Source organism: Trematosphaeria pertusa (assembly GCF_010094035.1).
Source record: "Trematosphaeria pertusa strain CBS 122368 unplaced genomic scaffold BU26scaffold_14, whole genome shotgun sequence".
Classification (NCBI taxonomy): Eukaryota; Fungi; Ascomycota; class Dothideomycetes; order Pleosporales; family Trematosphaeriaceae; genus Trematosphaeria; species Trematosphaeria pertusa.
Genome location: NW_022987225.1, coordinates 375,853 through 398,003, shown reverse-complemented (window position 1 = coordinate 398,003; position 22,151 = coordinate 375,853). Strand labels below are relative to the sequence as shown.

The following is a 22,151-nucleotide window of genomic DNA, read 5'->3' as shown; positions in this document are numbered from 1 at the left end:
GTTCGATTGGAGCGGACACTTGTAGACACGGGCCTTCCTTTCGAGGTCCTGATGGCATTCAGCTCGTGACCTGCTACGAGCCTGCAACTTTTCCTGTGCTCATACGCTGGGCGACCAGACTGAAGACTGCAACCGAAGACATGAAGATCACGAGGTTGTAGAACTGAATTTCTTGATAAGGGCAAGCTCAACAGATATTGTAACGGGACATACAGCATTCCTGGAGTATGCGCTCTCTTCGCCCTCGGTGCGAGCTTCTACGAATAGACGTCGCAGGTTTGGGAGGTTTGATGGCTGTTCTATTATTTAGATCTGCTGAAGACTATCAGAAAGGCGCAGAACTGACCATTGTTAGCTGTCACCAGTATCTTCACTGAGGACGCGTCGTGATGTGAATATCCCTGGGTTCGTGCTGAGCGGCCAGAAGCATGCATGGGGCGCACGGGCCAATCATCGTCAATGTGGCAGTCGCTTTCGACGAACATCAGGCTCCACGAAATTGAACTTCAATATCTCCCTTGACAACGACGCCCACACGCTTCCGCCCTCAAATTTGACACCTATCGCTTCTCGAAGATCGCCGCAATATCACAAGCATTGCGCCGCCAGCGACTCCGGTCTCGCGCTCTTCAGCTCCTAGTTTCGAGTATCGCCTTTGCATGAGGGGTACGACTGCGGTCGTCACCTCTGCCTCTGAAGCGTAGAGATGGCGGTCAACCGGATAAGAGGCGCCTTTGCGGTGCCCCGGAAGGGAGAGACGTTCGAGTTGAGGGCCGGTCTAGTGTAAGTGGCTGATGTGCAATGGGTAGAGACACCGCGGAACTGACTGGCGTCACAGGTCCCAATATGCATACGAACGGTGAGGACGAGCTCACTGCTACTGGGAAACCCATATACTGAGATTTTGCTAGGAAAGAGGCCATCCAGAAGACTATCATGTCAATGACTCTAGGCAAAGACGTGTCCGCGCTTTTTCCCGATGTGCTAAAGAATATCGCGACCGCGGACCTGGATCAGAAGAAGCTCGTATACCTATATCTCATGTAAGTTATGCTGGCGGCTCGTACATCCCGTAGAGCGCTAATGGCGCATTCAGGAACTACGCGAAATCACATCCCGACCTCTGTATCCTCGCCGTGAACACGTTCGTTCAAGACTCGGAAGACCCGAATCCACTAATACGCGCTCTCGCAATACGGACAATGGGGTGCATTCGGGTAGACAAGATGGTGGACTACATGGAGGAGCCGCTGCGGAAAACACTTAGAGATGAATCGCCGTACGTTCGGAAGACCGCAGCGCTCTGCGTGGCCAAGCTCTTTGACCTAAACCCCCAAATGTGCTTGGAAAACGGCTTCCTCGAGCAACTTCAGGACATGATCGGAGATCCGAACCCCATGGTCGTGGCGAATGCGGTCACCGCGCTGGTGGAAATTCAGGAAACGAGTCCCGAGACTAAAGCCTTCGTCGTCACGCCGGCAACCTTGAAGAAGATGCTGATGGCGCTTAATGAGTGCACAGAGTGGGGCAGAGTTACCATCTTGACCACGCTTGCCGACTACAAGGCGCAAGATGTCAAGGAAGCGGAGCACATATGCGAGAGAGTCTCTCCGCAGTTCCAGCATGTCAATCCTAGCGTGGTGTTGGCGGCTGTCAAGGTCGTCTTCCTCCATATGAAATACACCTCGCCGGAATTGATGAAGTCATATGCCAAGAAGATGGCACCTCCATTAGGTACGCCCTCTGCTACAGTTCTCAGCGCTATTCTTAACCCGCTACAGTCACGCTTGTGTCATCTGCGCCCGAAGTGCAGTATGTCGCTCTCAGGAATATTGATCTACTTCTGCAGAAACAACCCGATATTTTGAGCAAAGAGATGCGCGTCTTCTTCTGCAAATACAACGACCCGCCTTACTTGAAACTCCAGAAGCTTGAGATTATGGTACGGATAGCGAACGACAAAAACGTGGACCAGCTCCTCGCCGAGCTCAAGGAGTACGCAATGGAGGTAGATATGGACTTCGTGCGACGAGCTGTCAAAGCCATTGGCCAGGTGGCTATCAAGATCGAAAGCGCAAGCGAGAAGTGCGTTAACACCTTACTGGATCTCATTGACACGAAGGTGAACTACGTCGTTCAAGAAGCTATCGTCGTCATCAAAGACATCTTCCGAAGATATCCTGGATACGAGGGTATAATCCCCAAGCTTTGTCAATGCATTGAGGAGTTAGACGAGCCCTACGCCCGAGCGTCCCTTATCTGGATTGTGGGAGAATATGCAGAGAAGATCAACAACGCCGGAGAGATACTATCAACTTTCGTCGATGGGTTCGGCGAGGAGTTCACACAGGTATGTCAGAGCGCCTAAGGCGTGGGCCTAAAACTAACATACTCTCAGGTTCAACTTCAAATCCTCACGGCTGTGGTCAAGCTCTTCCTGAAGAAACCGGATCAGTCGCAAGGCTTGGTGCAAAAGGTCTTACAAGCAGCGACAGCGGAGAATGACAACCCTGATATTCGGGATCGAGCATATGTGTATTGGCGGTTGCTATCGAGTGATCCTCAAATTGCCAAGGTAGGTCCCCCGCGCGAAGGCCACGGAATCCGCTAATGCTTTCCAGAACATTGTACTCTCCGAGAAACCCGCGATAACATCAACAATCCAATCTCTGCCCCCGCAACTGCTGGAACAGCTGCTCACAGAACTCTCAACGCTCGCTTCGGTGTATCACAAACCACCAGAGGCATTCTTGGGACAGGGTCGATTCGGCGCAGAGGCCATGCAAAGAGCAGCGATCGAGTATGTAATTCATCGCTTTTGCACGACCATTGATGCTAATTCATGGTTAGGGAGCAACAGCAGAATGCGAGAGAAAATCCTATCGCTGCGGCTGCAGCTGCGGCGGCGGTCGCAGGTGGTCAGGCTCCACCGCAGACTAATATGGAAAACCTACTGGACATAGATTTCGACGGCTCTGCACCTGCGTCTTTACAGAAGCAACCCATTTCCGGAGAGTCTGGCCTGGAAGGTCTCGCGGGCACACCACAACGAGTAGCGTCACCCGCAACAGGGGCCCCTGCGCCCGCTTCGACAATGGACGATTTATTGGGCTTATTCGGGGACGGAGGCGGTGGCGGAGGCCCCTCCAACACTCCTATGACGAACGACGATATCATGAATGGGTTTGCCGGTATGGATCTCTCAGGAACAAGCCAGCCTCCGCCTGCAAGCCAGCAACTGGGCGGCCAGACGACGCAGAAGAGCAACCAGGAGCTATTGGACTTGTTTTAGAGCGTGTTCGGGAGGACTATGGTCCTGGTATCACGCTGGATCAAAAGCGGCTGTAACGTGCATTTTATGGCGCATCATGGGCCCTTGTACGAGCGATATGTAGAATGAGACATGGAATATTGCGTGGTTGACATTGAAGCCTGATGTGGGACGCCACAGCAACGCGTGGCAAGAATAAGCGACTTGGCAGACGCAACAAACGCCCATGTGTTTTCCCCAAATCGCGACAATCTGCTGCCTTGCCGGCTTTCACTCACACCCAGGCATGGAACGCGTGCGCGTCGCGAAGCTTAAGTAGACCCGCTAGCAGCCCCTCACCTGTCCTTCCGCCGCACTGCCACTTGTCGCCATGTTTATGCTTCGCAGCCGTAAGTTTGTCAACCCCGCCCCCGCTATTGTGGCATACAGACACTAAGCACCGCCCACAGTTAGCAAGTTTGTCTTTGGCGACGGTTCCAAAGAGTCGATTGTCGAGATCTCGCAAGGCCAGCTCTACCTCGTCCGTCCGCGGTCAGTCAAGGGCTACTCCGAGCTTATCTTCAAAGACGCCGCCGCGACCATTCGACGCACCGGGCAGGAGTTCCAATATCAGCTCGTGGTCCAGCGTGCATACGAAGAAGGCGAGGAGGATCTCCTAGAGGAAGAAGGTGGCGAGGACGCAGGTGTCGACGCACTGGGAGGGGACAAGGACGAGAAGACCTTCCTGCTCGACGAGGGCCTCCAGTTCCGCACCGACGTGCGTTCGACCGGCGAGACGATATTCGCGTGGCGCGATCTCAGCGGCGACGTGGGAGATCTCTGGGAGTTCGTGTGTGACCCGTCAGTCAAGCCAGAGACTGCTGCCCTGTTCGAGCGGGTTGCCCTGCAGTGCCAGTACGAGCGGAAGTTCCGACGAAGCCACGAGAACGCAACCGAAGAAGACCTAGAAGCTCTAGCCTACTTCGAGGAGCCCATTCCAGACGCGAGCCCCATCGCCAGCCCCGTGGCCAGATCTCCGACCCTCGCGGCAGCGCCTGCCGCATCCGAGCTCTTTCCGAACACCACACAAGAGAACATGGCAAAGAAGGCAGCAGGCAAAGGTCAGGTTCCTCAGCAGGAGGACCCCACCTCTGCACCGCCGGCTGTCGCGCAGCCAGCCGCTCTAGGTACCCTGGCCGAGGCGGTTGCTGAGCTCCATCTTTTCGACTTCCCCTCGGGTACATTTGTCCTCCAGGACGCGAAAGTACATGCTACGGTGACCGAGATCGGCAACTGGGAGTACTGGCTGCACATCGACGGTGAGGAGCGCGAATGGCTGGGTCAGCCCATTGTTGAGGATATCAACCCGGTCTTCAACTATGAGTTCAAGTCCTTCATCTTCAACCACTATCTGGACGATGGGTCTGCTTATTCATGGCTGATCCGCTTCAAATCGCAGGAGGATTTGGAGCACTTCCAGAATGGCGTTATGCAAGCACTATGGGAGCACTTGAATCAGATGAAGTGGCAGAAGGCGAAGGACGCTGACCGCGAGTATGTGCTGGAAGCCTTCCAGGATCTCACGATGGAGGACGCGCCGGAAGCGGAAGAGGAGGAAGAAGAATCAGAAGAGGAAGATTACGAAGATGCAGACGAACGACAGAAGAGCGAGTATTATGACGAGGACGAGTCTGAGGACGACGTGGAGGCTGACATGAAGGATGGAGGTGTCAACTCCCAACTTGCGGTCGGCTACAAACATGACAGGTCATTCGTCGTCCGAGGTAACAAGATCGGTGTGTTCAAGCACACTCCGAACAACCATCTACAGTTCGCTACTACCATCTCGAACGTCAAGACGCCGAAGGGCAAGGCTTTCAATCCCACCAAGGTCATGCTCCACCAAGAAGATCAAAATATGGTCCTGCAGAACCTGGACAATCCGAATGCGCTGTATCGCATGGACTTGGAGACCGGCACGGTTGTGGATGAGTGGAAGGTGCATGACGACATCCCCGTCAAGGTGTTCGCACCAGAGAATGTAAGTCCTCCGACGAACCGACTTGATTTGAACTCGTGCTGACTTCGACGCAGAAATTCGCCCAGATGAGCAACGAGCAAACGTTCTTGGGTCTGTCGGGTAACGCCCTGTATCGCATCGATCCTCGTCTTGCCGGCAACAAGCTCGTCGACGACCAATACAAACAATACGCCACGAAAAACGCCTTCTCTGCTGCAGCCACGACCGAGCGCGGACACATCGCCGTGGCTTCAGAGAAGGGAGACATTCGGCTGTACGACAGGCTCGGAATCAACGCAAAAACACTCATTCCGGCTCTTGGCGATCCAATCATAGGTATAGATGTATCGGCAGACGGCCGATGGGTGCTCGCTACCACGCGAACATACCTTCTCCTCATCGACGCACTGCAGAAGGGGGGCAAGAATGACGGGAAACTCGGGTTCGAGAAGGCGTTTGCGAAGGACGATAAACCGCAGCCACGACGTCTAGCGTTGACGCCCGCCCACGTTGCCCAGTTCCAGCACGAGACGAAAGCGCCGATCTCGTTCACCCCGGCGCGTTTCAACACTGGATTGGATGACACGGAGACGACCATCATCACCGCCACCGGGCCCTTCATTGTCACCTGGAGCTTGAAGAAGGTGCTCGCGAACCGCAGAGACCCGTACAGCATCAAGCGCTACGCAGAGGAAGTCAAGGCAGACAACTTCAAGTTCGGCTCAGACAAGAACCTCATCGTAGCTCTTCCGAATGAAGTCGACATGGTGGCTAAGCGAGCGTTGCAAAGGCCGACGCGCGAGAGTATCGCTACGCCCTCTCGGGTGGGCGCTGCTCGACGCAGTGGTGCGAGGGGAAGTTACTTGGGACGGAATGACATCGTCAACAGTCCCTACTAGTGCGCTTTACGGCCGGACCATCTTTCAGGTGTGGATGGGTAACTAAGGATTGTGCTTTCGGTAACGAACATGGGCAGCGATATAGGCGTTTGATTTCATTGCTTCATGGTGCACATGGCCGCCGATATATCGGTAACTGATTCCCCCTGGATCGAATGATATTATGATGACTCGTAGAGTCTCCATAGCATTTAGCTTACGGACATGCGTACCTTTCTTGACTTTGGTCGCCTTGTCTCCTTGGCCGGAAGCCCGGCATGTACCGCATACGCGGATGTGATACCCGCTCTGCTAAGGATGAAGGATCGCTTACCGGTTGATGCGAGACAGAAGGCAGGATCCATCGCAGTCTTACACGCACTGTATGTACATGTCAGTCTTGCTGTCGGTATGAAGGACAGCCTGCGTTACCTTGCGAACTGTTCATGCAAGCGGGAGGTTGGGAACAGGACGGGATGCATCTGATTGGCTGCCCCAGGTAGGGCTGGGCTGATCGGCACCACGTGGTGGGGATCCTCGAAAGCCAACCCTGGATTGGGGGCGGCAGAGCGAAACGACGGTCGAGCGGCGCCGAACGTTGTTTGATGAGCGGCCGCGTCGGCGCCCTCGTAATCGCTTTACGCTTTTTCCGCGCTCGTGAGATAAAACATTGGGCTGATTGTATGCGCACCCGGTCTGTCGTCATGTCAATGCCCTACGAGAGCCTAGAAGCTGGCTAGAAGTTTCCTTGGGACGAGAAAACGAAGGACGAGGAGCGAAGGCGACTGGAGGCGAGCCTGCTGCTGCATGCATTACAGGCTGATGATGCGCACTACCGGTACAGCCGGCCTTGCAGCTACCGTATTGAGCTGTCTGCCATATCAAGATGCGCGCCGACGCACACGAGGGAGCAGAAGATGGCCCAGCCGAATTCTCCGGCATCGCTTCTAGAACACGCCCGCACGAGGTTGCCAGAAGCATCACAGGCAAAAGTCGGTTCCGGAGTAGCGGTAATGACAAGGACAATTTTTCTCACCTCGGTTCAGCGCAATCTGCATTTCCTGGCTGCGTCCTGTCGTCTGGGCGCTCATCAGGCGCGCACGTTTCAAATATTATGACGGCAGAAACGTGCGACGCGTGCATCGGAGGCAGGGATCCTTCCCTTGGACTGCCCGCCGGCGGTGCTGTTCAAGTTGACGATACCGAAGAAGAGCAGGTGGAATTACCTAAACAGGATGAATTAGACGGTGTCACGGACGGGACGGACAGAATAGCCGCGAAACGTCCACCGCTCTTTGGAATCTGCCAAACGGCATCAAGATTGCCGGTCAATCATCATCGAGGAAGGAGGTTTAGGTGCTGCCGTGACCTTGGAAGCGTGGGCTCGGCATAGCGACGCCGGGGAGTCATCTGAACCTCGTGCAGCGCAAGTACCGCAATGGCGTCCGGAGTGGCCCTCACCGCGACAGATGGCGGATGGACAACTCATCTGTCTGCCATGGAACTAGGTGCTGGTACGTCTTGATACTGGTCCTCGACGACGGGCTTTAACCTTTTTGCGGCGTGGGATGGGTTCCGACAGTACGGGAGGAAAAAGCAACACCGTGAATGACCTCGTCTTCCACTATCAACTGCGGTTGGATTGGGTAGCATTGGCTGCTTCAAGCATGCGGCACCGCGGAGGCTGCCGCCCGCCCAGACGGGCCTTGCAGCTGCGGCGGCTCGTTTGAAAGAGGGTTGATGAGATGTGGTTGCGGCCGCTGGCTCGCTTCTGCTGCTCCGATAGGCAATGCGAGCCCGATGTGGGATTCGGCGATAAGCCGCGGTGCATGGTAGCAATAGCAAGTACGTTATAGTTCTGTATGCTAAGGCTGTTAGGTCTATATGTTAGTTTTGCTTTACCAGCAAGGTGACTCGAGCCAGAAGACGGACGGAACACTCGGATGGTGGCTTCCAGCTCTGTGATGAAGCAACGAAGATGGGCATGTTGCTATAACAGCGGCTGGGGGCCGGCCGTATGATGTCCTGATCTCGTCAAATACCCTCATCTGATCGGATATCTTCACGCTCGGCCAGCTTCGGGGATACAAGGCACCTCAAAGACCAATGAGAGATGGGCTTCACCGCCTGGGACGAAGCATCCCGAAGGGCAGCTAGGGGCACTGCCGGTGGCAGCCATACCGCAGCAAAAGCACGACACATCTAATGAATCGCGTCGCTCGACAACACGAGCCGCACGTCGATGTGCTGCGTCATTGCTCTCCGTCACGCTGGACCGCGCCGGCATTCACCTTCCTTCGCCAGCGCGGTGGGAGAGGTGTCGTCCGGGGCGCGCAGAACGGCCTCAATTGCGCGCTGCTGTCTGCGACTGCACCTGCAGCGACGTCCTGGGACAGGTCCGGCAGCACGCTGCCCGTACAGCGGCGCGCCTCCGGAGGTGTCGACGATGGTGGAGTCGTATTCTGGGCGCAGGCGTCAGATTGTGAGGACCAGCATGTCGAAGTCGGCCCGCCAGTCTGGGACGCCGAGCGGCCTCTCCTGGCCCATGCTTGGCTCCTCTACTCCTTCTCCCAGCACCAGTCCCGTTCCGCAAATGACAGTACCTCTAGCACCACGCACCGCTCTCCCCAAGATCTGCCGTCCACGCCCCCCTTTGCACACTACCGCACCTCGCATCCACTCGCTCCTTCGCACCACACGCCCCGTCTCTGCTGCTTGCCCCCACCTATATTACCCTACGCTCACGTTGAAGCCGCTAGCTCCCCCCCTTCTGCACGTGTCATCATGGCCTAGAAATTCATTACCCTGACTGGTCCTGGGCGGAAGAGGTGAGTAGCTTGCCCTTCTCGTTACCTGCTGGCTCCCGGTAACGGCTGCTACCCTGCTGTGCCCTGTTGGCCCACGGCAGGGTGCTGCCAATCAGCCAGATGTGATAATAAAATGTACTTATGCCCTCGCTCCCTCCCCTCGCATCGTCGTTCAATGACCCGGGCCTTATCCCTTCCTTTTCGAGCAACGGGTCCTGAGACGGTGTTAATCCCTTTCGTCCTTCTCCGCGCCCGTCCCCACTAACGCCTATCCCGCCCATCATTGTCATTTCAATCCGCCCCTCTTTCATCCTTCTCCTCTTCTCCCCCTTCTCTCAATGTCCCACCCTTAGTTAGGCATTGGTCATGGATATCAGCTCAGACTCGAAGAAGGGCTCTATATCGGGCAAGCAACCCGGAGAGGGCAGGCCCATCCAACCTGTCACTTCGAGCTGCTCGAAAGCCGCGGAGGCGGCACAGGAGCAGCAAAGGTCGCGCAACATGGCAACAATTGCCGACGATGACGACCGCCTGCTTGTGCGCATTGGGTACACACCGGTATGTTGGAGTGGCACAATCACGCGGGACGTTCACTAACGAATGCAGGTCCTCCAACGACACTTTTCAAGGTGGTCAACAGTATCATATGCGATCTCGATTCTAGGAGTACTGGGTTCGGTGCCAGCGACTTTTGGAAGCCCGATGAGCTCTGGAGGGCCCGCTACCGCGGTATGGGCGTGGTTCATAGGCAGTATCATGGCATACTGTATAGCGAGTTCAGGTACGCACATTGACACCACCTTTGAGTATTTTTCTTAAAGTTCTCAGTGGCGGAATTGGTATCGGCCTACCCTACAGCTGGAGGAATGTACTACGTCACAAAACATGTGGTTCCCAAGGACCACGTAGCACCATGGGCGTGGATTATCGGATGGTGCAATTTCCTCGGCCAGGCGGCAGGCGTGGCGAGTCTGGCGTACACCATCTCCCAGATGATACTGGCCACGGCTGTTATACACACGTTCGATAAAGGGGAAGCGGCGTTTACCCCGTATGGGACCCAAGAGCGCTTAGTGTTCAACATAGCTAACTAGTACAGAACTGCCTTGCAGACAGTCTTGCTCGCGATATTCGTTTTGTGCTTGTTTGGAACAGTTTGCTCGTTCCCCACGGTATGGCTGCACGAGATCATTCTCTGGTTTGCCCCTATCAATAGTAAGTAAGCCCTTGCCACGCCTTGCAGAGTCATAGTAATTGGGGATCGAAAGTTATTGCGTCGATCTGTATCTGCATCGCTCTCCTCATCCTCACACCGGAAAAGCAAAGCGCAAAATGGGTCTTCACCGAGTTCATGGATGGTTCCGGCTGGGGCAGCAAGGGATTCTCCTTCCTCCTTGGGTTCGTCATCTCATCGTTAACACGTTAATGGTCTGCCTAACACATGCAGCTTTCTCTCTGTTGCGTGGACGATGACCGACTATGATGGTACTACACAGTGAGTCAGCCCAGCATCTTGCATGTAAGCCCAATCTAACCTGCTGGCACAGCATGTCAGAAGAAACGCACGATGCGGCTATTCGAGGCCCCGTCGCTATCAGAGCCGCGATTCTCGTCTCCGGAGTTGTAGGCTGGATGCTAACAGTGACCTTCTGCTTCTGCATGTCAGACTACGACGCCATCATGGCGTCGCCAACTGGGCTGCCGGTCGCACAAATATTCTTCAATGCCGGCGGAAGAACTGGGGGAACCGTCATGTGGTTTTTCGTCATCCTGGTCCAGTGCTTCACCGCTTGCGCTGCGATGCTGGCGAACGCGAGAATGGCTTGGGCCTTTTCTCGCGATGCCGCCTTTCCTTTCTCAGAGTGAGTTGCAGCATCTCGTTCTTCGCAACCGCTCATCGAACGCAAGGCTGATGTGAGACAAACAGCTTCTGGAGTAAGGTCAACCCTATCACGCATACGCCGGTAAACGCGGTCTGGCTCGTCGTCGCCTTCTGCAGCTGCCTCGATTTGATCGGAATCGGAAGCACCTTGACCATTGTGGCCATCTTCAACATCACCGCGCCGGCCCTCGATATCAGCTACATCGCAGTCATCATTGCGCATCGATGGTACGAAGGCAGAGTGCAGTTCTACCCGGGGCCGTTCACCATGGGCCGGTGGAGCAAGCCCGTCAACGCGATTGCCGTCACCTGGGTCATCTTCATCAGCGTGGTGCTGTTCTTCCCCACGGTCAAGCCGGTTACAGCTACCAATATGAACTACGCCATCTGCGTGGCGGCTTTCATCGGGCTGTTCAGCATGGGATGGTGGTACGCGGGGGCAAGAAAGTGAGGCTTCCCTACCGATCATATACTTGGCTAGATGCAACGCTAACAGTTGAACCACAGAACGTACACTGGTCCCCGCACAACGGATACTATCGACATGCTTCCCCCCGAGGATCCCGAGGCTATCCTTAGCGATTGTTACGATATCCCTTGAGCGAAGATCGATTTATCCCACGCCGCAATCAATCCCCCATGCGTACCGGTAACGGCGACTGTAAGCCATATTATGCATTGCATTAGCGCCCTCACGGCACGGGCAATCCGCATCCAATTCTTGCCAGCCTTGAGGGCTCGTTCCCGCATCCGCCTCGATTTCCGGCGTTTTACGAATCACATTGTTCCATGGAGTTGGCATGGGCAGCACCCCAATCTTATCCATCTAAGCGGCGCAATCAGGAGTTTCAGCGACAGCCACCAAGGAGGCCTTGCATTCGTATTTATTTTTCTTTTCCAGCACATGGGAGTATATAGAAGGGGATATAATATCGGCGGCAAGCGCGTTCTCCTGTTTGTTCATCATCATCATTATCATCATCCGACATCAGAAAGGGGACTTGGAAGCAGGGTGCGTGAGGGGGTGCGTTGGCAATCTGCAACTTGGAAACACAATGATACCTATATAGACTTAGAGATACCCAACCCCACAGCAGCGAGAGCGAAAGCAAAGAGCTTGTACCTAGGTAGAGATTAGGATTGGTGTTACGTTACGGTTTCGGTTATTGATGGCTTTGGACCACTGCGTACGGGCGGACATGTTGCTGCATGTCATTCGGGCCTTTCCGTTCATGCCACGCGACGTGCATATATATGCCAGACTATCCAGTGAGACGACGTGTCAGATGCCGGTCTACGCGCTGTTAATTCCCATAGGGTCCCGAGACTGTAGGGCTTGTCTCTCCATGCGGTTTCGATATAGGGTTAGTCTCCCATCTCCCCGTTTTCTCCTCCTGCGCCCTTTCGCTGGTTAGGCTTTATTTCGCTCTGAAGGTCTTGTACTGTATAATGTAACGTCTTGTGCTTGACAATTGCTAACTTTCACTAGAATCAGGGCTTTCCTCTTTCTTCTATCTCAAAATGGCAATTATCCGGATTCGTAAAGAAACATGCCTTTGAAGTGGTGAAGCATTATCGAACTCTTTCAACCCAGCGCATTGCATCATTGTCCAAGCTATTGATATCTGACGGCAACCTCACCTACAGCCTAAATCTCCACGGAGTGGGAGAAGGTACTGGTACTAGGCACGTAATCGCGACGGGGCAATAGACGCACTCCATGGAAGTCAAGTCATCATTGGCCGAAACAACTGCTGTGCCTACGTCCTGGAGGACATGTTCGTTTCTCGCGCTCCTCAGTCTAAAATCATCACGGGTCCCAAGGCGAGAGCCAACCCCATTTGAAGATTCGATTACATTGCTCATTGCTATATTTTCTTTTCATACAACATCTTCTCTGGAGATCCTCACCTCCGCATAAGAATACTCAGCCCTCTTACCAACTCCCCATCCGCGAACACTCCAACGCTGCTTTTTTCAACCAAAAAATAAATTCGGGGTATATCGACCTCAAATCACTCGCCGCTACGCTCCAGACTATGCACTTGAAAATAATACGTTGCGGCACGAGACAAACTCGGGGCTCCTGCTCTAATGAATACACGAAGGAATGCTTGGAGGTCGAGGGGTCCAAGACATAGTCCAAATCGGATGAATCGGAATGTTGGAACCGGGACAATTATGCGGGCAGTACCGTCTTAGGCTTCTCGACGTGGCCATTGCGAAGAATGGGTCGGCCGCCTCCTGACTGCTGTTCGCCGTATGCCCAGCTCGTTGCTGCGTTGACGACCTTGGCGCATATCGGATCGACGTGGGAAATCCAAAATGCAGCGGTGCGGTATAAGACGTAGTAGAACACAACGATGGCGATTAAGACGTGGGTTGTCGTGCCGCGCTGCAAGTCCATTTGCTCTCCTTTCTCGTTCCTCGGCGGGTTCATCGCGGACGGAAGGTAGATCATCCAGGTGAGGACTGATTTGATGAAAGTATTGTGAAGTAGATACACTGGGAAACTGACACGCCCCAGGAAATTGAAGACCGGTGAAGTGAGGACCCGTCGAGCGTTGCGCGAAAAGAAGACACCGAGGAGGACGGTCGACGCTCCAAAGTGGTCCCAGTATCGTCGAACGTCAGTGTTTTGACATGTGATTGTTTTCATGAATTTCTGCATTACGTGCGACCAGTGGGCATTCTGTGGAGAATCTTGTGGGTATCCGGCCATGAACATTCCTGCGATTATCATCAAGGCGGGGACAGGCGAGGGGAGAAGCGAAGTTGCCGAGTCCTTGTAGTGGTTATGAAGTTCAGCGACGAACATGCCCATGGTGATATTCAGGCCTTTGAGAGCACCCACGGCCAGTCCTACTTGCGTTAGCACATTCATCCAACCGATTAGGTGCCAACATGAAGTCTTACCCTCGCCCAGTTGCCAAAAATATATGTAAAGCACGGCATATACTATCAGCCTCGCCTTCGGCCTCACCAGGACGGTGGCGAACATTGTAATGTATACCATCATAGCGCCTTCCAAAAATAGGTGTAACGTCCATTGTGTTCCGTCGTAGTCGTTCCAGCCGATTGTCCACGTCTCAACCTCGGCTTTCACAAGAGACTTGAAGGCGGCCCATAGCGTCGGCTCCTGCCGATGCCAGCCCTGGCGAATCCATGTTGAGTCGACGTGTTTGGTCATATGGTAGGCGTTGATATTGGCAAGAAACCATGTAATGAACGTCGCAATCATGGTGGGGAGAACGAGGCGGCCTGAGCGAGCGAGCGCACTTCGGGCAATGCCATTGAAGGCGGCGTCTGTGTTCCCGGCCCGCGACTTGCCAATAGGTCCGATCGAGTTCACATATCCCGTTATGAGCAGAAAGACTGCCACGGCGCTTCGACCTCCGACGGCGAGGCGGAAAAAGGGTAGTTGAAACAGGTGCGGCGCCGATTTAGGGTCGTGGGCGGGGGAGTGCAACCAGGGCACGAGCGCAGTGCACAGGTGGCCGCATACCACCATGAACGAGGCGATGCCACGGAGGCCCTGTGCAGAGAGGAGGCGTCAGAACGGTTACACAGTGTGAGGTGTGAGGTTTGTGTCGGGCTTGGGTTGACTCACATCGATCCAGTTAGCGTCGCGGGGTGGCATATTGAAGACCGAGGGATGGTGGTAGGATTAAGATCAGGGCTGCGAAGGAGAAATACAGAATCCAAACGTTAAATGAGCGTGGACATTGGCATTGCCCGGTTCAAACTGTCCAGACGACGACCACCATGGAAGTGGGCGTATATCCGGCCGCAACCAGGATGCTCAGAGAAGCCGGCGCGAGGTGTCCCGGGCGGATTGGCAGCGAACGAGGGCGGCGGGGAGGCGTGGTGGGGAGTAGGAGGCCGCGATATTAGAGTACAGCGCGGATTTCGAGGAGATTCATGAGCTTATAATGGGGAATGTCCCCGAGTGGGCCGTCAGGTACCCTGCAGGCCATCGCGGCGGCCCCTGCGATGCAGTTTGGCGCCGTCGAGTGGCGCCAAGAGCATGACGGTGGCCTTGGCATTGAGCTTGCGGAATCCCTTTGGGCGGGCGAGTGGCTCGGACCCCTGGAGCGCCACACATGTGTCGTCTTGATGGGCGGGAGCCTGGTGCTGGGGCGGAGACGGTCGGTGAGGTGTGCTTTGACGGCACGACGTCTGTCGCAGCGTGTCCTGCATTCGAACGTCCACGGGCCCCTCAACCACAGATTGCCTCAGGCTCAGGAACTCGGGTTCCTGTAGTAGACGGCTGGCGCAGCTGACCATTGTGCAGAGCCATTCCCTTTCCTACGGGCCAAAAGCAAGATGCACCGGCTAGACGCCAGCCAGCGCGTTCGGGCTTCTTCGCCATTGGCCTCCTCGTCGCTAGCCTGCGTAACGTCGCATGGGGCTGCCGCGACAGTTCCCCTATCGAACCGTTCGGACGCCTGTTTCGGGATGGGCAGCTTAGGAAGCCAGCCATCGCTTGGCGGTTTACGTGGACTTGCGCCGTTCTTGCCGGCCCTGAACACCTTTCCCGCCAAATTCAGGGGCATCTCGCACGTTGTTCAACTCTAATCGGATACGCTTTGCTCCTTCGAGTTCACCCTCCAATTATTAATCCCGCCATGGGGAACGGCTTTATGCCATCGCCATCAACTTCTGGGATCGCCGGTTTCGAGACGTCTCACCCCGACAGACAAAGCTGCACATATGGAAGGCATACTTTCCACGGCCCCCGCGCAAGAGCTGAATGGCCGGTTTCCAGGCATTCTTACGCCCGACGGCACAGCTGGAGCGCAACTGTGCGGAATGCTGGTCGGTGTTCTCGGAATAGCAGTCGTGCGAGGCCGCCATTTACCAGTGTGGATACGGATCTACACGTGACTGGCTTACCCTCCTCTGCTGTACTACTGTGTATGCTATCTCAACCTACTCACAAGGAAAGTCCACGCAAAGGAACCCCACCGGTAGTCACGATACATTCGTTCTAATTGAGCCTAGAACAGCTCAGCTCCTGTCCGTCGCATATGAGGTGGGCAGTCCAACTTCAGCTTCACCTTTCCCGCTTTGCATATACCTCGGTTTTCGGCCACACTCACAACGGGCGACCGGGCTCTGCTTCGTAAAAGTAGATACCAGGTTGAGCGAGGTCCCACCGGAGCCGTTGCAATATATGAGACCGTGGTGCTAGGAACACCACCCCACATGGCCTGGGTAACTCCCGCTAGCTCGCCAACCGAAGCCTTACCGGTAGCTTGTGCATCCGGTGAGCTCTGGCAAAGGCCACCCAAAGACTAATTAGCTGTACTCTAGAACCAGGCTGTAGTTTGCGCTATTCGATGCTTCACCGGACCTCCAGCCTCCCTATATATGTTCACACCACTCCTCCCGTCACTCTTCCACCGGCAAGAGCCATATAGGAACTCTCGCCACGAGCTATGAGACGATCAGACTGCCATGTCGAGAGGCTAGCTGAGAGTTGCTTGCTTCCTCGAGTCGTTCGACACCTGGACATATTTCCATAACGTGACGTTGGCAACGGGTATCTGCAGTGTTCGGATTACCTAGAAGGAGGTAAGAAGCGAAACAGCTCAGATGTTGTATCAAATATCATGGGGCGCCCCTCTCCGGTCACTCGACGCCTGACTGGAGCATGTGTATTGTCATATGCCCAGCTTGGGACATATTCGGGCGTACATGCAGTTGGTGGCATGGTTCTCCCGGATGCGAACACCTCCACGGCCTTGTGACCATGACACAGACACACTACTCGCCATGGAAAATTCTCGAGCAGAAGTAAGCCGCACCTGCAAAAGGCCGGCCAAAGCACGTAACAGTTTCTGTTGGTCATGGAGCGAGTAGGCAGCAAGGGATGACGGCGCATTGCTCAGCAGTGTGAGTCCGACTGCGAACTACCTGAGCCTCGTGCTTGGCCCCTCACCGTATCTGGGGCTATGCAGGAAGGGCTCATAGTCGAGCACCGCACGACGTCCGGTGAGGATTGCGTTTGCAAAGAGAGGTGAAACGCGGCACGGATGCGAGGCTTGACTTTGGTTCTGCATCGTGATAGGCAGGCCAGCGATGCTTCACTTGCTGCGGGGGCGGAGGCGGCGGGGAGCGGCGAGAGGATACCGTGTTGAGTCGTACGCAGGCAGCTTTTGCGCCGTGGCCTGAACGGTCGCGAGATATTTAGAGACCAGAGGCAGTCCTCGCGCGCTCAGTCATCCCTCCTGCTCTGTTCCATCTGTCGGCTTCTTCGTCAAGGTGTCGTCGCTCCCCTATGACGTATGCACGCGACTAAACCTCCACCGCCGCCAAACTGGGAAGCACCCTCCAGCCTCGCAGCGTCTTGCGCCTGATTCCCGCCCGCCTCTTATTGCGCCGGCCGTCTCCTGCGCTCTTGCCGTCTGCATCCGCATCCTCATCCTCATCCTCATCCCCAGCACCACCGCCCGCGCAACGACTTCGTCTCCTGCAAGCGTGAGGCTCCCCGCCCCCGCCAATCACTGCGCTTGCGATCGGCGCAGCCCGAGCGGATCCCGCGCCCCTCCGCCCACTCATATCAGCCCACAGCCAGACTCACAGCACCGACTGGTCGAGCAGACGAGCCGCCGTTCCCTTCGCATCACCGCCGTCTGTTTGCCAGCGGCATATCCCTCGAGACACCGATAGCACCTGCACAGCAAGCAAACATCGAACATCGCGCCTGCTCGCCGTTCACCCCACCTCACCGTGCATTTTCCGATCACCCCATTGCCTGCCTCTCCACTCGCCAGCCATGTCGACCATATATAGGGAGCGCGAGCGCGAGCGGGACTGGGACGCCAGCTCCCACGGCGGCCGCAGTTACACCACCGTGAAACGCTACAAGATTCCTGACCGAAGCCTAGAAGAAGACACCTACGAGTCCGAAATGCGCCTCGTCCACCGCCCGCGCGACATCCAGGAGCGCCGCGAAGCCCGCGAGTACCTCGACCGAGACGACCCCTCCCCCCGAGATCGCGAGGTGCGCGAGTACCGCTTCGTCGAACGCGAGGTCGAGCGCTCGCCTTCGCCTCCCCGCCGAGAGATCCGCGAGTACCGCATCGAGCGCGAGGTCGAGCGGTCGCCCTCGCCTCCGGCTGCTGTAAGGGAGTACCGCGTGGAACGACAGTATGAGCGGGAACCCCCGCGAGAGGCCCCTTACGAGCTCGAGAGGTATTCTAGATCGACCGAATTCTTCCGTCCGGAGCAACCCCAGCCCCAGCCCATCATTATCCGCCAGGAGGCTCCACAACCCATCATTCTCCAGGAATCTGCCCCGCAGCAGATCATTGTGCGGCGGGAGGAGCCGTCCTACGAGATCATTGAGCGTTCTGAAGTAACCGAGGACAGACAAGTCGCCCGTCGCGAGCCCCGGCGCGACGAGGATTACTACTACGAGCGTAAGGTGAAGGAGATTGACCGAGGCGGTCGTCGCGAGGAAGGCTACTACGACGAGCGCGAATACGGTCGCGATCGCTACTACGACCGAGATGCCTACAGCGACGACGATGTCGTCTTCGTCCGAAAAGAGAAGGATACCTGGGGTCGTGATGCGAGCCCCCACCACGGCCGCCACCTCGCTGAAGGAGTCATTGGCGGTGTTGCCGCAGCCGAAATCCTTAGACACCATCGGAAGTCCAAAGGAGAAGCTCCAGGTCATCATGTCCGTCAAGCGCTTGGCTATGGTGCCTTGGGAGCCGTGGGTGCCGAAGCCATCAGCCGCTACAGGAACAATCGCTCCAGATCCAGCTCTTCCGAGCGAGGACGAGACCGAAGGCGCCGCCGGAGCCGGTCAAATTCAAGAGCAAAGAAACTCGGTACAGTCGCCGCTATTGCAGGCATCGGAGCTCTTGCCTACGCCGCTGGACGAAAGAACAACAATAATACAACAATCATCGAAGACCGCCGCAGCAGGTCAAGGAAAAGAAGGTCTTCCGTCTCAGCGGTTAGCGAGGGCTCAAGGGGCAGGTCTGCCAGCCGACATATGAGTCCGGAACACCGCAATCGTCGAGCCGCACAGGTTGGTCTTGCCAGCGCTGCGGTGGCTGGCCTTGTCGAGCACCAACGCAGCAAGTCTCGCGAACGTAAAGGTAAACGAAGTCGGAGTCGTATCCGACAAGGCATACCGATTGCTGCGGCTGGCGCTGCCGGAGCGGCCGTCACTGGTCTGTACGAGAGGCATAAGGCCAAGAAGGAGGAGAAGGAATTGTCTAGGTCAAGGTCTAGGTCTAGGTCAAGATCCAGGTCGGTACGCTCCGGTAGGCGGCGAAGCACAGCAAGTGACACAGCTCTTGTAGAGTACGGTGGTGATCCCATCTATACCGATCCGGCTACGGGCCGCCGGTCCCGCGACTACGATGATCCGGCGGACTATAGGAACCGGCCTCGTGGCTCGTCATCGTCCTCGGATGGCAGGCGGCATCGGTCTCGATCAAGCCGAAGCCGGAGTAAGAGTCGGGCTCGGAAGGCGGCAGAGACCGCTGCAGTTGCTGGTGTAGCTGGCTTGGCTGCTCATGAAGCGGCGAAGCGGCGAGACCGCAAGAAAGCTGAGAAGGAGCGGCAGAGTAAGTATATGCCCTTTACTCCGCGCAGGAGCATTTTTGCTTATATTATAACAGAACATGAAGACTCATCCTATTCCACCGACACCTACAGCCCTCCCCCATCGAGCGTACCACCTGGTGCTGACCCCCGCTACTTCCCCGAATCAAACTACTTCCCTCCACCACCAACGCAGCCTGTAGAAACCCAATATCCCCCATACAACCCAGCAGATTATCCACCACCCGGCGCCGTCAACATGCCCCCTCCACATGGCTACACCCCTCCCCCTGTTCATCCAGAACCCGGTAACCCTTATGCTCATGACCCTAGACATCGACGCGGTCCGGATGACAATGTGAGTGCTCCATCCAATCCCGAGCACATGCATGCACGTGGTGGGTCCAGGCTTTCGCCTGGTACAGATAAACGGGCTAACAGTTCCCCTTCTGCAGATGGCTTAAAAACCTCTTCCCCACCTATTGCGCCAGACCCCGTTCAGCCTCTTTCTGCAAAGTCCGTCCAGTTCGACTTGAATCCACAAGAGGCGTCGCCTGAACATTCCCGCTCTCCGGATCGCAGAGAGAGGGAGAGGGATGATAAGAGAGGGAGACGGAACGGTGACGGGAAAAGAGATAGAGATCGGCACAGTGACCGCCGCGACGGGTCTCCTGCATCTGATACCGATGCCTCGGGCGAGACTATTGAGCTGCCCCCGCGGTTCGATGAGTATGGTCGGAGGAGAGACGATGACCCTATCGCGGAAACACTGGAGAGCGTGTTATCGGGGTTATTCCGGTAGTACTTCTTCGTATTTCCTGTTTTTGATTTTTCCGTTATGCTTTCCGTAGTTTTGAATTTGCTCGGATGTGGATCAGCATCAGAGTGTAATGGTCTGGAGGCTTTCCCTTTCTCTTTTGCTAGGATCTTGGGTGGATACCTCGCTTTTCGACAAATGCTTCTCTCTTTTTCCTCTCCTTCCATACCGATCGACATTTTGGATATTGAGAGTATGTATTTGGATACACACGGCGGCTTTACGAGTATCATGACGAAACTATGAGATGGATGCGGTGATGAGATCAGACGGATTCAATGAAAATTAGAATGTTGCGACTATGCATTACCTCACGCTTTGTGAAAAGTACACTTCAAACAGACCCCAAGCAAGCCAAATCGAGCACCTTATAGCGAGTAAGGGGTGTCAAATGTGGGCATCTGTAGGGCTAATGTTTCTGAATCCGTAGTAGGCGTGCACGAGAGCAGCACACTCCGCTAGCCAGGCGTTCAGAACGCATTTGATCAGCGAGCAGGATTCTCTTCCCGATAGTCGACGCGGTGAGAAGAAAATCACGTGATATAAGACCCAGAAGCCGTTGCGATAAATCATATCATAACGTTTCATACAAGTGCTAGAAATGTCTGAGAGGTATCTTTCGCAGGCCAGCAGCAGAATGTGAGCCCCAATTTGCAGAGTAAATGCTGGTCACCATCGATCGGGAAACCCAAGAATAGCCCAGTCCAAAACCACCCCAGAAACGGATCGACCCTATGTCGGTGCCGGGGAACCCTAGTTCAACCGCCCCACCCATTTTTCCAAAGTAATGGTTTGTTCATATTCTTTCTGTACAACACGCCCATGGACCAGAGAAAAGGAAAAGCAGGTGCTCTATGTCGTGATCTGTGATGCGAACCCAAGAAATTATAGAATACAGTTGTGGTATGCCGCTCATGTACGCCGTGGAAGTTGCAGTGGACGGGATTATTGCTGTGTCTGGAAGTTATTCTGCATCGTGCTGTTCATGGCATTCGCGTTGCTGGGGAGCTGCATGTTCTGGGGTAGGCCGGCGCTGTTGGGAGGGTGCATATTGTTCTGTAGGCCTGCGCTGTGCGGCGGTTGCATGTTGTTCTGCATGCCCGCGCTGCCGGGCTGTGACGACGCCGAGTTCAGGCGCTGTGGACCTGGCGAGGCTTTTGCCTGTGCGCCTTTCCATCCGGGGAAGAGGCTTTGCAGTTTCATATACAGCTTGACAAGTTCATCGGGTGACGCGGGCGCGTTCATGATGGCGGGTCCGGGCAGGATCGCCTGGTTGGGCTTGGTGTGCTTCTCTGCGTTCTGCGCGAGGAAGGCCAGGTTCGCCTGGAGCCGGCGCATACAGCTGTGGGAGTCAGTGTCTTGCGGTAGCAGTCGTGGCATGGCGCACTCACTCCCTATATTCCACGGAGGCCTGCTGCTGCTGGGCTCCCTCCGGCTTGACCTCAGGCGCAGGGCCGATGTGGCCAGCCTTGCCCTGGGCGTGCAGCTCCATGACCTCCTTGATCAGCACCTGGTTGATCTCGAGCAGCGTGTCTATCCGCTGCTTCTCGCGCGCCTGGGCGACGGGGGACGCGGGCGACTGCGGGACGGCCTTGACGGGCGTGTGGGCGGCCATGGGCTGCGACGTCTGCGGCTGGGTCGCGGGCGGGTTCATGGGCTGCTGGCCGTTGGAGGGCACGCTGGGCGAGCGCTGGGCCTGGGGCGTGGCATACGGGGGCACGCTGGTGCTGTTGGCGGCGCTCGACGGCGACGCGGTCTGGCGGTGCTGGACGAACTGCTGGTGGGCGGGCGACGCGAGCGGCTGGGCGAAGGGCGCGCTCGAGTAAGGGCTCGGCGACAGCTGCTGCTGGTGCTGCTGCTGGTGCTGCTGGTGCTGGAGGGCCGCTGCTTCATCGCACTCGTCAGCGCACGCCGCTGGGGGCGCGGGGG

General features: G+C 55.9%; 10 protein-coding genes across 10 annotated transcripts; 6 read left to right on the top strand and 4 right to left on the bottom strand.

The window, feature by feature from the left end:
* Positions 1-73: 73 nt before the first annotated feature.
* On the bottom strand, positions 74-297 carry BU26DRAFT_434690 (uncharacterized protein; the record flags this gene model as incomplete). Its single annotated transcript, XM_033824088.1, has 2 exons — positions 74-163; positions 214-297. Coding segments are annotated over 2 exons (174 nt in total), but the record flags the coding sequence as incomplete, so codon positions are not given.
* A 197-nt stretch (positions 298-494) lies between these two features.
* BU26DRAFT_608228 (Adaptor protein complex beta subunit) lies at positions 495-3,341 on the top strand. Its single transcript, XM_033835826.1, has 8 exons — positions 495-783; positions 839-859; positions 912-1,043; positions 1,097-1,734; positions 1,782-2,350; positions 2,399-2,575; positions 2,622-2,800; positions 2,851-3,341. Exons 1-8 carry the CDS (start codon positions 707-709, stop codon positions 3,290-3,292), a joined length of 2,235 nt encoding a protein of 744 aa, XP_033679677.1. The 5' UTR covers positions 495-706; the 3' UTR covers positions 3,293-3,341.
* Positions 3,342-3,641: 300 nt separating this feature from the next.
* Positions 3,642-6,387, top strand: BU26DRAFT_553831 (VID27-domain-containing protein; the record flags this gene model as incomplete). The annotated part of the gene is made up of 3 exons (XM_033832237.1): positions 3,642-3,660; positions 3,721-5,291; positions 5,345-6,387. The coding sequence occupies 3 exons, from the start codon at positions 3,642-3,644 to the stop codon at positions 6,167-6,169; spliced, it is 2,415 nt and encodes an 804-aa protein (XP_033679676.1). The 3' UTR covers positions 6,170-6,387.
* Positions 6,388-8,353: 1,966 nt separating this feature from the next.
* On the top strand, positions 8,354-8,941 carry BU26DRAFT_508676 (uncharacterized protein; the record flags this gene model as incomplete). Its single annotated transcript, XM_033827103.1, has 1 exon — positions 8,354-8,941. The coding sequence occupies one exon, from the start codon at positions 8,354-8,356 to the stop codon at positions 8,939-8,941; it is 588 nt and encodes a 195-aa protein (XP_033679675.1).
* A 380-nt stretch (positions 8,942-9,321) lies between these two features.
* BU26DRAFT_533371 (amino acid transporter) lies at positions 9,322-11,438 on the top strand (the record flags this gene model as incomplete). Its single annotated transcript, XM_033831153.1, has 9 exons — positions 9,322-9,513; positions 9,562-9,736; positions 9,784-10,006; positions 10,055-10,170; positions 10,224-10,353; positions 10,403-10,450; positions 10,503-10,817; positions 10,883-11,284; positions 11,345-11,438. 9 exons carry the CDS (start codon positions 9,322-9,324, stop codon positions 11,436-11,438), a joined length of 1,695 nt encoding a protein of 564 aa, XP_033679674.1.
* On the top strand, positions 11,289-12,164 carry BU26DRAFT_84013 (uncharacterized protein). Its single transcript, XM_033836393.1, has one exon. It carries the CDS (start codon positions 11,511-11,513, stop codon positions 11,973-11,975), a length of 465 nt encoding a protein of 154 aa, XP_033679673.1. The 5' UTR covers positions 11,289-11,510; the 3' UTR covers positions 11,976-12,164.
* A 504-nt stretch (positions 12,165-12,668) lies between these two features.
* Positions 12,669-14,797, bottom strand: BU26DRAFT_608225 (uncharacterized protein). The gene is made up of 3 exons (XM_033835825.1): positions 14,448-14,797; positions 13,754-14,372; positions 12,669-13,699 (listed from the first exon to the last, which is right to left on the bottom strand). The coding sequence occupies exons 1-3, from the start codon at positions 14,475-14,477 to the stop codon at positions 13,017-13,019; spliced, it is 1,332 nt and encodes a 443-aa protein (XP_033679672.1). The 5' UTR covers positions 14,478-14,797; the 3' UTR covers positions 12,669-13,016.
* A 2,267-nt stretch (positions 14,798-17,064) lies between these two features.
* On the bottom strand, positions 17,065-17,509 carry BU26DRAFT_83949 (uncharacterized protein). The gene has a single exon (XM_033836392.1). It carries the CDS (start codon positions 17,399-17,401, stop codon positions 17,138-17,140), a length of 264 nt encoding a protein of 87 aa, XP_033679671.1. The 5' UTR covers positions 17,402-17,509; the 3' UTR covers positions 17,065-17,137.
* Positions 17,510-17,618: 109 nt separating this feature from the next.
* BU26DRAFT_508672 (uncharacterized protein) lies at positions 17,619-20,207 on the top strand (the record flags this gene model as incomplete). Its single annotated transcript, XM_033827102.1, has 2 exons — positions 17,619-19,428; positions 19,483-20,207. 2 exons carry the CDS (start codon positions 17,619-17,621, stop codon positions 20,205-20,207), a joined length of 2,535 nt encoding a protein of 844 aa, XP_033679670.1.
* Positions 20,208-21,167: 960 nt separating this feature from the next.
* BU26DRAFT_434251 (uncharacterized protein) lies at positions 21,168-22,101 on the bottom strand (the record flags this gene model as incomplete). Its single annotated transcript, XM_033824067.1, has 2 exons — positions 21,168-21,564; positions 21,614-22,101. Coding segments are annotated over 2 exons (885 nt in total), but the record flags the coding sequence as incomplete, so codon positions are not given.
* Positions 22,102-22,151: the final 50 nt, after the last annotated feature.